Source organism: Mchenga conophoros, linkage group LG12 (genome assembly GCF_057382185.1).
Source record: "Mchenga conophoros isolate Kocher_MC1m ecotype Shallow Benthic linkage group LG12, M_conophoros_male_GT1.1, whole genome shotgun sequence".
Taxonomy (NCBI): domain Eukaryota; kingdom Metazoa; phylum Chordata; class Actinopteri; order Cichliformes; family Cichlidae; genus Mchenga; species Mchenga conophoros.
The window spans coordinates 36,863,578-36,878,688 of NC_140537.1; the positions used below are offsets into that span (position 1 = coordinate 36,863,578).

The following is a 15,111-nucleotide window of genomic DNA, read 5'->3' on the forward strand; positions in this document are numbered from 1 at the left end:
AATCCATCTATAGATATACAAAAGCAATAAATGCTACTTTTCATCGTTACACACTTAATCTTCTCTCATTACATTTGCATTCAATTATATGGTTCACAAATAGACCTTTAAAAAAAGCATAACAACACATAAAAAATCATAATTTGTTAGTTCTTAATAATCCAAAACAACAAATGAAATGCTGTATGTACATGGATTTCCACTGGAAAGGCATTTTATTGATAAAATCTGAGGTTATTATTCATTTCTCTGCAGGGAAGTTCAGCCTCAGTCACACAGGTCTAAAGATTAGATGACAACAAAAAATTGGGTGGCAAGTTTCACCTTTCAAAACACGTTGGCTGCAGCATTGAGGCACTTTTACTTTGAAACAAGTGTGCGTCACACTTTTTCTAGTTTCACTATTGCTCGTTGATTAGTTGGTGGGGGCAGACAAGTTTCTGTCTTCAGTGCAAACTATGGGCAACCAAGCAAACTGCTGGCACCCAAAGCAATTGCAAGGTTTTGTTGTGCAGCACCCTGATTTAAGGACTGATTTTAGCTAGCACCATTCAGCAACAGACAGCAACCGCTCTCCAACTGGTTGGGGAATAGCCAATTTTCCTAGCGACCAGTGGTTGCCAGGGGAGTGCAGACTTAATAAATTCTGGCATCTCAGGGCTTCCATAAATTTGTTGACCGTGGCTTTGAACATTTTTAGAAAACATCCACATGACTATATGGGGTGTTGTGTGACGGTTCCTGAGGCTATGTTTTACTGCGCAGACCATCTGTGTTCTGCCCCCCCACACTTCCACCATCACAGACAATGACATTTAAGAGTCAGCAGCTGGGCGAGATCGTGGCGATATCACTCAACCATTAGCCCGTTCATCCTCATCCTCTAATCCCACCCCTGCGCCCCCGACGTCACAGCATCAAACACGGCTGGATCTGCACAAATCCCACAATTGCGCTCTGAGCGGCCGGCAGAGCGCACCATGTGCCACGAGAAGCGCGCTTTCAGGCGACGCGCTTGAACGTGGATTGGTACGGAGCTGAGTGAGAGAGAGAGACTGGCTTCTTTCTGTTTTTTCTTCGGTTTCATATAAATTTGTCTCATTCGGAGAAAAGTAGAAATTTGGACATTTTCTTTAAATGAACGCTGCCCGTTGAGGTGAAAGCAAACAAGGTAGGACAACATCATAAATTAAGGCAATGGTGAACATTTCAGTGTTTGGCAGGGCGACGTGAATCTGTAGAATTAATTTTCAGTAACTTTTACTTATCTTCAAGCTGAATAGTTAAAACTGGACAGCGTTTAAAGCTCGTTGGGGCGTGTAGAGGCAGGGAACAAGTGCGCATCCATCCAAACCATTATCACCGCGTTTTTGTCCACTGCCTGACAGGACGCTCTTTGTCCAGGAGCGCTCAGTCATTCAGCTCCTGAAGTCTGCATCCAATTCCTCTCCTGTGAGATTTACTGGGAATCTGAAGAAGCGATATTATGTCCTGATTAACTTTAATGTTTCATTAAGTGATGTGCGCATAATGGTTGCACAGTGTGTTCATGGAGCTGTCTGCTCGCCTCGATGCATCAGGCAGAATGCTGCTGGATGGACGCGAACTTAACGAGCTCCTGTGTACGTGTTATCATTATCATTAGTGGGAAAGAGGATCATGCACAGTCATCACTGGGGACTTTTGGAGCTCCATTAGAATTACATTTGAATTGTTTGATTAGTTAATAAAAAAACGTAACTTCTTTTCACCTTTTTCATTAAAATATAAAATTTAACTGGGTTTGACTCTAATTAATTAACTTCTAAACACGTAATGAGCTCCTCTTGTCTCATGCAGACGAAGGTGGAGCATTAAAATCTGAATACAAACGTGCACAATGCAGCTCTATTAATGCCATTACAATGGCTGCTTTTAATACATGCTTAAAGAATGATGAGAAATGCAAAATCTGGGGTTGGTGAAAGATGATGGACTGGATCTGACATTTAAGTTTATTTTAAGCTGCATGTTTGACAAACATTAGAGAAGGCAAAAGGATCTTATTCGTTTTTGAGCTACATTTCCAGTTACACCCTGGATAAATGCACTGTGATCACAAGTTCACCAAAAAATGATCAGTGGCATATTAGGGACATGAACACAGTCTGGAATTCCCTTGCGGCTCCCAGCTCATATGCAGTATCATGTGAAGAGCATGTTTAATGACAGCAGAACCTCCACTGTTTATTGTAATAACTTTATTGTTTAGTGAACATGAGTGAGAGGAGGAAGCTGCTCTGAACGTGGTCTTTTGCCTGCTAAAGGAGAAGCAGTTATGGTTGGATAGTGTTTAATTAAGAGGTCACGATCAGTCGATTGAATTTTAGAGGGTTTTTTAACATTAAGATGTAAATTTGTTTTTTCACAAAATGTAAATGTTTTAACATGATAACATGTATTGTTGGGCTGCTGTGGACCACTTAACACAGTACCTCCCCAGTGCAGTAATGTAATTAGTAAAAAACCTTATTTTATAAAGCCTTATTTTAACGCAGATCTTAGTCAGATGACTGAGACGAGGCTCGTTTTGCTGGTCAGCTCTTCCCCTTTCATACTTGTGCTGTTGAAATACAGAGAATTACCCAGATAGAAGGATTGATACACTTTTATGTTGAAGTTCAAAAGCTTTTAGCACAAACCAGAACACAAACTGAGAAGTTATCATGTGATTCCTGAGGTCCACCTAATGTGCTAATGTTGTAAACCCGCTCAACATTTGGCAATAAAACCCTTTCTGATTCTGATTCTAAAACCATGTTTAGATATTTCCAGCTTACAAATGATTTCCTTTGAAATCCAACAATGTTTCTGACTGAAATTTCATATAGTGGTGCTTTCTTTTACCTGCAGTATATCTGCTGTGGAAGTAATTCACTGAAGGAGGAAGACACTTCAGTTGCACTTTATTTTACAGTTCCCTAGTGAAGTGTCACACAGTGTACCAGCGGCATCAAACACAGAAAAACACTCATACACTAACAGATTCAGACACTCTGATTAGAAACCGATCTCCAAAATGGACTTGATTTTGTTGGAGGGTGGGCTGGTTGGAGTGGCTGATATATCTGTGTCCACAGCACATGACTGTCCTGCAGAATTCAGTCGTTTTCGCACTTTTCTCATCGTTATAGGTAATGTGGTGGTTGACAATGTGAACATAGTGTGAAAAGATGGCTTCATAGCTGCACAATGAAGCTTTAAAGTTCATTAGTATGTCCCCACCAATTATACTGAAGGCTCAGCTGCTGTGGGTTAGCACATTAGGACAGTGACACTGAAGTCCTTGAGTGTTTCTGGGTCAAATTTTGCTTCTCATATGGAAATTAGCATCCAAGTCTACCATAGCTTGGAGCCTGTAACAAGCATTGTTGCCTCCTCCTCACAAACACTAGCCGGCTGAGTGGGGAAAAGCTCTTTTGCCCTTTTCGGCGACTTTCTTCCCAAAGGTTCCTTAGAGCAAGTGATGTCCTTGTAATATCAGTCCTGGGGTAACTGTGGTGCTTGGAGCCAGTATGTGAGAGATTTAGGAGATTTGTGCAGACCAGTGCACAAGTCCACAGTGTGTAACATGCACAAGGCAACCAAAGGTGCTACCTTTTCTAAGGGTTTACAGGTGATAGACCAGCCCTGATTACGCTGGAGCTTAGTGGTGCTGTTGATACCGATGCAATTTTTTAAACCCATTTGTTCTCTTGTTAAAAATCATCTTTAAACGCAAATCTTTTTTTGGCTTTTCGTGATCTGGAAGTTCATCCATTCCTTTATTACTTTATGTCTGCTTTTTTGGAGATTCCTGTACCTTGGTGTCACCTGTGTCTTTAAACACGTTAACAGAGTTCAGCAGCTAGATTTTATTGCTGATTTCTTACATTTCCAATATCACATTTGGAGTAACAAGGTAACCATCTTTGCAGTCACTGCTCCACAGCTATGGAATCACTTAATGCTTGAGATAAAAGGAGAGTCTAGGCTCAAAACCACCTTTACTCTCTGGCCTTTCCAACCCACTAACCTCTCATTTGTTGTTATATCTGTAACCCTGCTGTCTTCTGGTTGATGTAGTAGTAGTTATGTACCTGCTACTGAAGGCCACTTAATTCTGTATTCTGCATCTCCACTGTTTACTTTACATTGTACAGTGGAACCCCGACTTATGAAATTAATTTGTTCCTGAGGGTCTTTCGTAAGTTGAAAATTTTCGTAAGTCGAAGCACCCGTCGCGCCTTTTGAGTGAGGCGATGCTGAACGATAGGCTATAGGCTAATTGCTAACTAGAACAACAACACGTTGTTCAAGTGGAACAGCGAAGCGCAATTATGAAAGCCAAGGGGTTGTCACATGATTCGGAAGGCATTGTGGGCTCAGCCAATCAGAGCCAGCGGATTTCGTAACTCGGGCAGAAATATTGCCGTTCAGCGCCTTCGTAACTTGAATTTTTTGTTTAACGGGGTATTCGTAAGTCGGGGTTCCACTGTATTTGTATGTATTTTTAATGTAATTAAATTTAATGCAACTGTATTCTTTGCACAGCAATTCAAAAGCTCAATTTTAATTGTGCTGTGTAAATCTGATTTTATTATACCTGTGAGAGGAAGTAAGAGACGGCCCCTTTTTTAACTTTCTTGGCTGATTACATTTTGCTTTTTAAAAGTTACATCTGCTTATTACAATTTTTTGAGGTTTTTGATTTTCTGAGAACTATAATTCACAGCATACCTAAGAATTTTTATAACAATCTGCAGCAGCTATTAGAACCTGGAATCAAACCTCAGAAAAACCTCAGGTTACTGGACTTAGGTTAACTTTTGTTGATTGATCTAACTGAAAGTGTAGCCAGCTTGCATGAGTCTGTAACTATGTTGCAGTTTAGTTTGCACTGGGCTTTCTATGCGGAGCTGGGCTTTTTTGTGCATTTCAAACAATGGCAGCTAACACTGAGGTGATCCACCTGCTGTTGGACTGATTAAATGTTGAATAAGACTTAACATAAAAAAAGGGTTAGAATCGACAGAGTATATACATGCATTGGAACTGTGAGAAACAGAAATCAGGATGTGGCTACACTGGCAGATTAATGACTATTACATTAGAATTATAATTTATTTGCAGGCTATTAAATCCTACACTTTTTTGAAAATAATATCTTATATCAAATCACAGAAATGCAGAGACGGATGAAGAAGAGCTCGATACTTCTATCAAAAAGGTGTTACAGAAACCATCTGTCAACAACACCATGTGATACACTTAACTGAAGGGGAATTGTTGATCTTGGGTTCAATGATGAAATTGTAAAAACTGTGATGCATCATAAAGGAGACTCAGAAAATGTGATGGGAGGATGACGGTGATTGAAGGAATCAATTTAAGACATCAGCAAAGCACAGGAAGTCAGCTCCAAAGTAATATTGTGTTTTCTTCCATCTAGACTTTCATATTACTCCATGTAAGTAACATCCAATCATGACCAGACAGTTCAAATCATACTTAATGATTCTCATCAGCTACCCTTATCTGATCCAAATCTCTTCTATATAATTGCTTGAGTAGACGCTATCACAGCTGTTAATTTGCTGTCTGCTTGAAGGCACACGAGTGTGACACTCAGACAGCTGAGAGGAGGCTGACTTTTTCATTGGCCCATTTTGTTGTTCACATATAATCAATAGTTATTTTACTTTTCTTCACGTGTGTCAAATTCAGGTGGACCTACTCTTAGAAAACAGATTAAGTTCTGTACGAGCAGAGAGTAAAAAATGAAAGTGTTAAATTCATAGCTTTTCATTCTAACATCAAACATGATATGAGATACCAGTACAAGGGAGGGAGGCTGTCAAAAGGTTTAAGAGACTGAATAAGCCTGTCAGAGAGAGAAAAAAAATAAAAAAAAGCTGAAAGACTGCAGAAAGCGCCTCGAGGAGACTGTTGTTGTGATTAAATAAAACTGAATTAAATAGAGGCCAACTAGAGTGGATGACATCTAACCAAGGCAAGACCCTTTTTGAGGGGGTAAGCGTGTCACTGTCAACATTTACAAACCAAAGTTGGCTTAATGAATAGAAACACATTCAGGGTTTATTACAAAGCATAAACCACTGGTTTCACTGAAAAAGAGGAAGATTGCTTGAAACGCTCTAAAAGAGCCTTCACAGTTCTGACAAAGAAAATTCTCTGGACAGATGAAACCAGGATGGAGAAAATTATGGCGGAGGAGTTGAACTGGCTCGTGATCCAAAGCATACCTGTCAAAAATGGTGGAGGTGTTATGGCATAAGTATGTATGGTTGCCAGCGGAACTAAGAACGGATGGTTTTTTTTTTTTTGTTTTTTTTTTAAGCATGACACAGTATTGAAAAGTCTGGATTTAATTTTCTTTGTTAGTGTTCATGTTCTGCTATTATTTTATTTTTATGTTCAACAGCAAGCTCCACAGCATTAAAAATTATTAGATGGTGTTTAATGATACAGGAGAATGGATGGATGGTAAGAAACAAAGTAAGCCTATGACTAGGGGTGGTAAACATAAGGCCCGTGACCCAGAATCGCTCTAGCAAAGACTCCAAAGACCGGATGACTTTGGAAAATGTTAAGGAGGGCATTTTTGGACTTAACTGTAGTCAGCTTAAGTAACTTCCTATTTTCCCAGCGTGATTTATAAAAGTTACTTGCTACATATATATTGTTTGAATTATATTTAGGAGTGATAGGTGAGCCAAAGAATCCTCTCTAGTCCTGTTTTTCCACCTTATTGCTGAAACTGCACAATAAAAGACTGAAAAAGCAGTAAGCAGTGGGACTCTGTTTTCATTTTGCTGAATGGATTCTGTTCTGCTGGAAATGAGTATTTACCAGGGACAGGAGGGAAAGAACATTCATTTGTAGGGAGCGAACAGATTTCTGAAATCCATCTGAATCCCCCAGTTTCAGAGAAATCAATCACAGATTTACACACATCCATCCATCTTTACTCGTCCTCTGAGTCTTGCAGTCTTCACACGCTGTTGTTTGCTATCTTCCTGTGTTGTTTCATCCACCTACGGCCCTCTGCTGTGAGAAATCATATTTATAAACGTGTTAAAAATTAAACAGCATTGCCTCTTGGACAGTCGAGTCAAGTACAATAGTGATTGTTTTTCCAGTCACATTTTTTTTTTTTTTCTTAAATGACATCAGAAACAGCAGTATGCGACATTACGTGATGGCAGAGCTTCAGTTCATCCTTTGTTATTTTTTTTTTTTTTTTTTTTTTTTTTTTAATAAATAGGACAGGGGGAATGAATGAGAGAAAGAGGGGGAGAGAAAGAAAGAAAACCAAAGGGGAGAAGAGACGGTGAGAAGGGGGGGGGAAGAGAGAGAAAAAAAAAAAGAACTCCTGGGTCACCTGTATGGAGAAAAAAAAAAACAAACAAAAAAAAAAACAAACAGAGGAGACAGCAAACAACAAAGAGCAACATAATAATAGAGAAAACAAAGCACCATCACAATAAACTAGCTAGTCATAGATATCAATATTTACTAAATAATAAACGATATTGTGCAGCACGCAAGATAGACAGCGCACAGTGTGCTTTGAGGCAGCAGCCAAGAAAGCTTTAGTCCGCGTCTGTGAATACCCATGTGTGCATACCTGTGTGGATCAGCATGCTTGCATTCCAAAGGTTTCTCCATGTAATGATCTGCTAGGGAGTGTGGGGGGGCCACAGCCCCGTCCTCCAGGGTGTGAAGCGGGTGTGGAGGAGATCAAAACTCCAGACATCCAGAGGCCCCCAGAATACAAGAGACCATGGAAGACCAACAGAGGGGCAGCCGCGCCACTGTCCCAGAAAGAGCTGAGGAGAGTCCCAGATGAGGGCTCGCCCAGCAGCCGCGGAGCAGAAGTCAGGGGGAGTTGCAGTGACGCGCCCGTGAGCTCCGCCGGCCCCCAGCTGCGCCTGAGTGACCGAGCCCCAGGCCGAGAGGCCGGGGGCACCCCACCTCCAAAGGGGCCCGAGCGAGCCCCAGGCCCCAGGCCCCGACAAGCGGCCGCCAAGGAGTGAGCCGGTGTGTACCCGGACGCCCACCCCCAGACACAAAGAACCACCAACACACCGACACCTGAGGGAGTCCGCCACCGGCAGGGGAAGTGGTGGTGGGTGGAGATAGGCCTCCAAACCTTGGAGGGCCTGAGGTGTCCCCAGAGAGGTGGCGTCTGATACCCAACCTGACATATAGACACAGACATACAGGCACACACAGACACAAACATCCATTCCCACCCTCATGCTCTCATATGCACTCACTCCACACTCAACCAACGTGGAGACAGACATAAAGAGACGTTGTACACACGATCACACTCCCCAAGCGTACTCTACAAACCGGGTCTAGGTACCCTTGCCCCTGGAGGGGGGAATTGCACCCAGACCCAGGTGGTGTTACCCTTTTCCCTGCGGTGGGGAGAGGCAGACCACCCCGACTCCGCAGCAGCAGGGAGGCCCCACACCCCAGACCGCAGTCGGACGGCCAACTCCTCCTACTAGCCCCCCCGCTCCAGCAGGCCGCAGAGAATGGGGGTGGGAGAAGACTCCAAACCTCCCTCCACCCGCTCATTGTAATGTTGATGCATGTGTGTTCTAAGGTGCATTTAAAACCCAGGAGGGCATGGAGCTACCTGCCAGAGAGCAGCAGGTAAGCGCAAAGTCCCTCCTGCTAGCCCTCAATGTCTACGTGTATTTAAAATTGAGAGGTGGGCAACGACGCCAGGGGTGGGGTGTACACCCTGATGGTAATTTGGACTCCGTGATTGTGCCCACCCCCAAGATCCTATATGTATGTGTAATGAGAGTGTGAATAATGTGAATGTCTAAGTTGTGGGATAAAATTGAGGCAGAGGCAGCCAGAAGGGGACGGGGGGGGGGGGGGGGGGGGTAGCCTCCTCTGCACCCTGGTGACATACCCCCACTCCAAGGCCCTGCATGTGTGGGTGGTTGTGGAGGAGCGGGAAGAGGGAGGCAGCTGGAGATGGGGAGGGAAGGAAGGGAGGGGCAGGTAACCCCTCCCTGGGGCCAGCTCCCCCGCTGACCCCAGTAGGCACTCCCACCCTCCGCGACCCGCCAGGGAAGGGGGGCCCAGGCCCATCAGACCGGGGCCCAGTGCAGTAGCGCCCTCCGGCTCCACAGAGCCCTGGACAGTCCACCCAACCCCATCACAGAGAAAACTGCACCCACCCCACCATCCACTCATCTTCCAGACTACATAAGCAACCCGTTCTCACTCCCAAAGCGTAACATTTTACGCTAGGTGACAAATCGTCACCATATTACGTTTTCGGCTACCCACCACGTTCCTAAATGACGACCTCGGAAAAAGCGGAAATATGAGAACCGTCTGGACTGAACCTACACATGTTCGCTCTTTTTCTTCAAATCGCTTAGAAACACGCTATTTAACATCATTAAAGTCCTGGTTAAGGTCAGGAATAAGGTTATGGTCAGGGCTAGGGATAAGGTTAGGTTTAGGGCTGGAATACAGGTCTGGAACGTCTACTACCGCGGGAGCGTCATTGCACTGGATTCCAGCCATAACCCGCCGCGTACCATAAGAACGCCGAAGGTCTCCTTTCGCGTTCCTCAGGAACGCCGCGGGACGTGACAAAACGTCCACATGTTACGCCTCGGGAGTGAGAACGCTCTGACATAAGACGGTAAACGCCCAGGCTGAGATCTTCCTCCACCTTTCCTGTATCTCCCCCTCCTGCAGAGAGTTCCTGAAGAGAAGAAAGCTCCTGCAAGATGTGACCATCCCCCCCACCAGTTGAAGAGCCCCCCAGGCGGCTCGACGCACCGGCGGCACCCTGCTCCAGGGCCAGGCCCCCATGCACCCACCCGCCCACAACCCCGGCAACACACCAACCAGGACCCAAGCCCCCGAGGCCCGGCCCGGGCCCCAGCCCAGAGACGGAGCGCCCCCAGAACCTCACGCCCATCCCGGACCCACCCAGGGGCAGCCAGGCTACCAGGTCAGTAACCCACGTCCGTCAGCACAGACCCTCCCCTAGCCCCGCTGCACGCAGCCACGAGGAAACCGTCACCTGAGAGCCAACAGAGCCCCTAACCGGACATGACCGCTACCCCGGGTTGAGCCCCCCAAGGAAGATGCCTCCGGGGAACCCCCCGACGCCCTAAGCCTGTCCCTACCCCCTCACCAATCACAACAGTGAAGGCGGGACCAAACTATGACCCCCCACCCCCACTAGGTGATGGAGCTGATAAAAGGGGTCCAGAGCAATTGATCTAATGTGGTGGCAGAGGCTGTGTCAAGACTAATGTAATCTAATTGATAATTTCTATATTCTATATCAATCTGCAGCAGCTATTAGAACCTGGAATCAAACCTCAGAAAAACCTCAGGTTACTGGACTTAGGTTAACTTTTGTTGATTGATCTAACTGAAAGTGTAGCCAGCTTGCATGAGTCTGTAACTATGTTGCAGTTTAGTTTGCACTGGGCTTTCTATGCGGAGCTGGGCTTTTTTGTGCATTTCAAACAATGGCAGCTAACACTGAGGTGATCCACCTGCTGTTGGACTGATTAAATGTTGAATAAGACTTAACATAAAAAAAGGGTTAGAATCGACAGAGTATATACATGCATTGGAACTGTGAGAAACAGAAATCAGGATGTGGCTACACTGGCAGATTAATGACTATTACATTAGAATTATAATTTATTTGCAGGCTATTAAATCCTACACTTTTTTGAAAATAATATCTTATATCAAATCACAGAAATGCAGAGACGGATGAAGAAGAGCTCGATACTTCTATCAAAAAGGTGTTACAGAAACCATCTGTCAACAACACCATGTGATACACTTAACTGAAGGGGAATTGTTGATCTTGGGTTCAATGATGAAATTGTAAAAACTGTGATGCATCATAAAGGAGACTCAGAAAATGTGATGGGAGGATGACGGTGATTAAAGGAATCAATTTAAGACATCAGCAAAGCACAGGAAGTCAGCTCCAAAGTAATATTGTGTTTTCTTCCATCTAGACTTTCATATTACTCCATGTAAGTAACATCCAATCATGACCAGACAGTTCAAATCATACTTAATGATTCTCATCAGCTACCCTTATCTGATCCAAATCTCTTCTATATAATTGCTTGAGTAGACGCTATCACAGCTGTTAATTTGCTGTCTGCTTGAAGGCACACGAGTGTGACACTCAGACAGCTGAGAGGAGGCTGACTTTTTCATTGGCCCATTTTGTTGTTCACATATAATCAATAGTTATTTTACTTTTCTTCACGTGTGTCAAATTCAGGTGGACCTACTCTTAGAAAACAGATTAAGTTCTGTACGAGCAGAGAGTAAAAAATGAAAGTGTTAAATTCATAGCTTTTCATTCTAACATCAAACATGATATGAGATACCAGTACAAGGGAGGGAGGCTGTCAAAAGGTTTAAGAGACTGAATAAGCCTGTCAGAGAGAGAAAAAAAATAAAAAAAAGCTGAAAGACTGCAGAAAGCGCCTCGAGGAGACTGTTGTTGTGATTAAATAAAACTGAATTAAATAGAGGCCAACTAGAGTGGATGACATCTAACCAAGGCAAGACCCTTTTTGAGGGGGTAAGCGTGTCACTGTCAACATTTACAAACCAAAGTTGGCTTAATGAATAGAAACACATTCAGGGTTTATTACAAAGCATAAACCACTGGTTTCACTGAAAAAGAGGAAGATTGCTTGAAACGCTCTAAAAGAGCCTTCACAGTTCTGAATGCAGAAGGATGTCAGAGTAGAAATGATTAGCCTGTACTTACAACACGTTCACCTTTGAAATGTTTTCGACAGCATACGAACATAAATTCACAATTGCGAGTTTGTTGACTTGGTGGGTAATTTTTTCTTTGGCATTTTCTTTTTCCCTCAACAACCATCTTATCTCGTTTTATAAAACACAATCAGACAGCGACAGCAGGATCCCACAACAAGAGCTGCTCCAGTGTGGCAATGCTCGGGTTGAAAAAGTGAAGGGGGAAGAAGTGCTCTTTTCAAGTAGCAACACAGATGGAAAATAGGACAGTGAAGTAGCGCGCTGCTGCTGGCACGGGGCCGGTTTGACATGTATTGAAAGAGATGCTGATTTATTTATTTTATTAAAAAGGCTTAAACAAAATGTTGAGGAAAGGTTTGATAATCTCATTTATACCAGAGACTGAAAAGATGGACACAGCTTGGGATCTGTAAAGTGAAACAAGTGGTTGTAAAACCAAGTGCAGCTGTTAAGAGGACGACTGGGAAAACTTAATCCATCAGCTTTTCCAATAACGAGTTTGAGTTGCAAGTTTCAAAGTCTTATTGGACACTTTAATATTTTCATTTTGTACTTCATAATGTACTGATGTACTGAATGCTGACTATACTAAACTACGTTTGAATAATGGCCAATAAACGCCCAGTAGGTAAAAGTTGGACAAGAGTTGGCAGTTTGTCTTGTAATGGGAAGGTTGCTGGTTCGAGCCCCGGCTCCGACAGTTTCGGTCGTTGTGTCCTTGGGCAAGACACTTCACCTGTTGCCTACTGGTGGTGGTCAGAGGGCCCGGTGGCGCCAGTGTCCAGCAGCCTCGCCTCTGTCAGTGCGCCCCAGGATGGCTGTGGCTACATTGTAGCTGCCATCACCAGTGTGTGAATGTGTGGATGACTGGATGTAGTGTAAAGCGCTTTGGGGTCCTTAGGGACTGAGTAAAGCGTTATACAAATGCATTTATATTTTAAAATCAGACTTACTCCAGCCTGGAAAACCTCAGGGGATAAAGTACAAGCAGTTACAACAACGCTGCTCAAAATGGAGCTTTTAAAAAATAATTTATCATCACCTCCATTAAAATAACAGACAAATAAAACACAGCGGGTGATCAGATAACCATCAGATACATCAGCCGACTCGAGCTTTTTTGATAAGAAATGATCAAAATCAAAATGTATCTGCCCACACTCAACATCTGGTATCATGCAAAAATCGCAGCATTGTTGTAACACAATAAAAACCCAACACGCTGCAGTGATGTGAGAGTGAAAGGAACAAGGTTTCATCACAGATTTCTCTGAACTTTATCATTCAGCTACAAAGGCAGAAAACTTCTCTTTGAAGAGGTGAGGGTATTTCTTTTACTTTTAGAGGAGCATTATCTTTCTTCATTTTGATTTCTTCCCGTTCTTGTGTAACATTACACATTATAATCTGACAGGATGATATGTTTTTAAGGTATTTTTGTACTCCTTAATGGGTGCTTTTTTAAAAGATTGGGATTAAAACTTTTTGATTAAGCTTATAGTTAAGGCTGGATCAGGTGACCTGAATCCTCCCTTAGTGATGCTGCAGTAGGTCTAGTCTGCTGGGGGATTCTTCTTCACTCACATCTTTTTTGTTTGTTTGTTTTTTTAAATACTATTAATCTCTGGCTCACTTCCACAGTGCGTCTTTTTCCTTTCTTCCTCCCTAACCCCCAAGCAGATGGCTGTCCCTCTCTGAGCCTGGTTCTTCTTGTTTTTCCTTCCCACTGTCACCAAGTGCTTCCTCATAGGGTCATCTAATTGTTGGGGTTTTCTTTCCAGTATTGTAGGCTCTTACAGTATGATGCACATTCAGGTGACTGTGACTGTGATTTGGTGCCATGTGAATAAAACTGAAATGATTTACAACACTAGAGAGGGATTCAGCCGTGGTCAACAAACATGTTTTCACCAAAAATCCTTTAACAAACCTTCGATTGCAGGATTTTACTTAATACAAAACTAATCTTAAAATAAATAAATAAATACTCCAGTACCTTCTCATTGCACTTTTCTAACGACTTTTCATATTACAGGGTTAAAATGAACGAAGGATTTGAAAACAACTTGACTCAACTGAATGACAACTGGACGTTGTACAACTCCTCCCTGGAGTCTGTCATACCCAGGAGCAACATCACTTATGTTGGATTTTACCTGCATCAGCCATACACGGCAGCCATCTTCATCGTGTCCTACCTGCTGATTTTCCTCGTGTGCATGGTGGGAAATGGAGTGGTGTGCTTCATCGTGCTGAGGAGCAAAAATATGCGGACTGTTACCAATTTGTTCATCCTAAACCTTGCCGTGAGTGACCTGCTGGTGGGGATTTTCTGCATGCCAACAACGCTTCTTGACAACATAATTACAGGTGAGCAGACAGTAATAGAGGTGTGTTGCTCTTTTGTGCTATCAGTGGCAACACTACCCAAAAACTACCTGGTGAAATTGCATCAAATTTGAGAGGTTGAGCATGGAGTAGGGAAGAAACTATTACCTTTTAGCACAGAGGAATTTCTGCATGTGGATTCTTATAAATTAGATGATTTATTGCTTCTTGCTTCCTGATAACCCAGATAGAGGACAAACTTCTATTGTGATTAACATCCCGAAAGGCGTATTTAAGCTTCAGTGTGTAGACCGAACAGCAATAATGGACAACAAAATAAAAGGTTGCCAACATGAAAGTTAAAATCTAATTTCCTTGATGAAAGTTTTGCAGATTATCTGCAGAACTCAGCAAATACTAATGAGCAGAATCATAACCAGCTACTTACCAGGTTCTGAAGCAGAAAATAACCACTTTTTGGTAGCGATAGAACATCTTAGAAAGATTTGGTATACCCACTGCACACATAAACCTAAATTACAAATGAATGTTAAGGCAGCCGGAGTATGGTAAAATCCAGCCTGACCAGCAACAGCTGAGTCACTGCAGTGGAACCAGATCTGATTCCTGGTATCCTGAAACGGCCACCGAGCAGAAGGGTTAAGGTTTTTCTGTCGTCTTCACTTTTGCCCTGTTTTACCAAGACTTGCTTCACATTTCAGTGATCGCAAAGAAAATGCTGTATGAAAAAAAGTGTTCTCACCATCTTTTCCAGAGTTCAACCAGACATTTAGCTTTCTACTGTGAAATCACAGCGTCAGAGCTGCTGGCTTTGAGTTGTATTAATGTGGACTACCCAAGTTTTCTGTAGAGCCATCTGAACCTTGTGAGCACTGAGACATGACCCACCGCTTTCTTATC

The 15,111-nt window shown here is 43.1% G+C and overlaps 1 protein-coding gene across 2 annotated transcripts in view; it reads left to right on the forward strand.

Annotated features, from left to right (window-relative positions):
• Positions 1-973: 973 nt before the first annotated feature.
• The window catches only part of npffr2a (neuropeptide FF receptor 2a), a 38,698-nt gene continuing 24,560 nt past the window's right edge, over positions 974-15,111 (forward strand). The window contains exons 1-2 of one of the 2 annotated variants that reach the window (XM_085295587.1): positions 974-1,171; positions 13,898-14,232. In XM_085295587.1, coding sequence (XP_085151713.1) covers positions 13,905-14,232 — 328 coding nt within the window. In that variant the 5' untranslated portion in view covers positions 974-1,171; positions 13,898-13,904. Of the gene's footprint in view, positions 1,172-9,927; positions 10,040-13,897; positions 14,233-15,111 lie in introns of those variants that run through there. The other variant, XM_085295588.1, reaches the window with a different exon arrangement.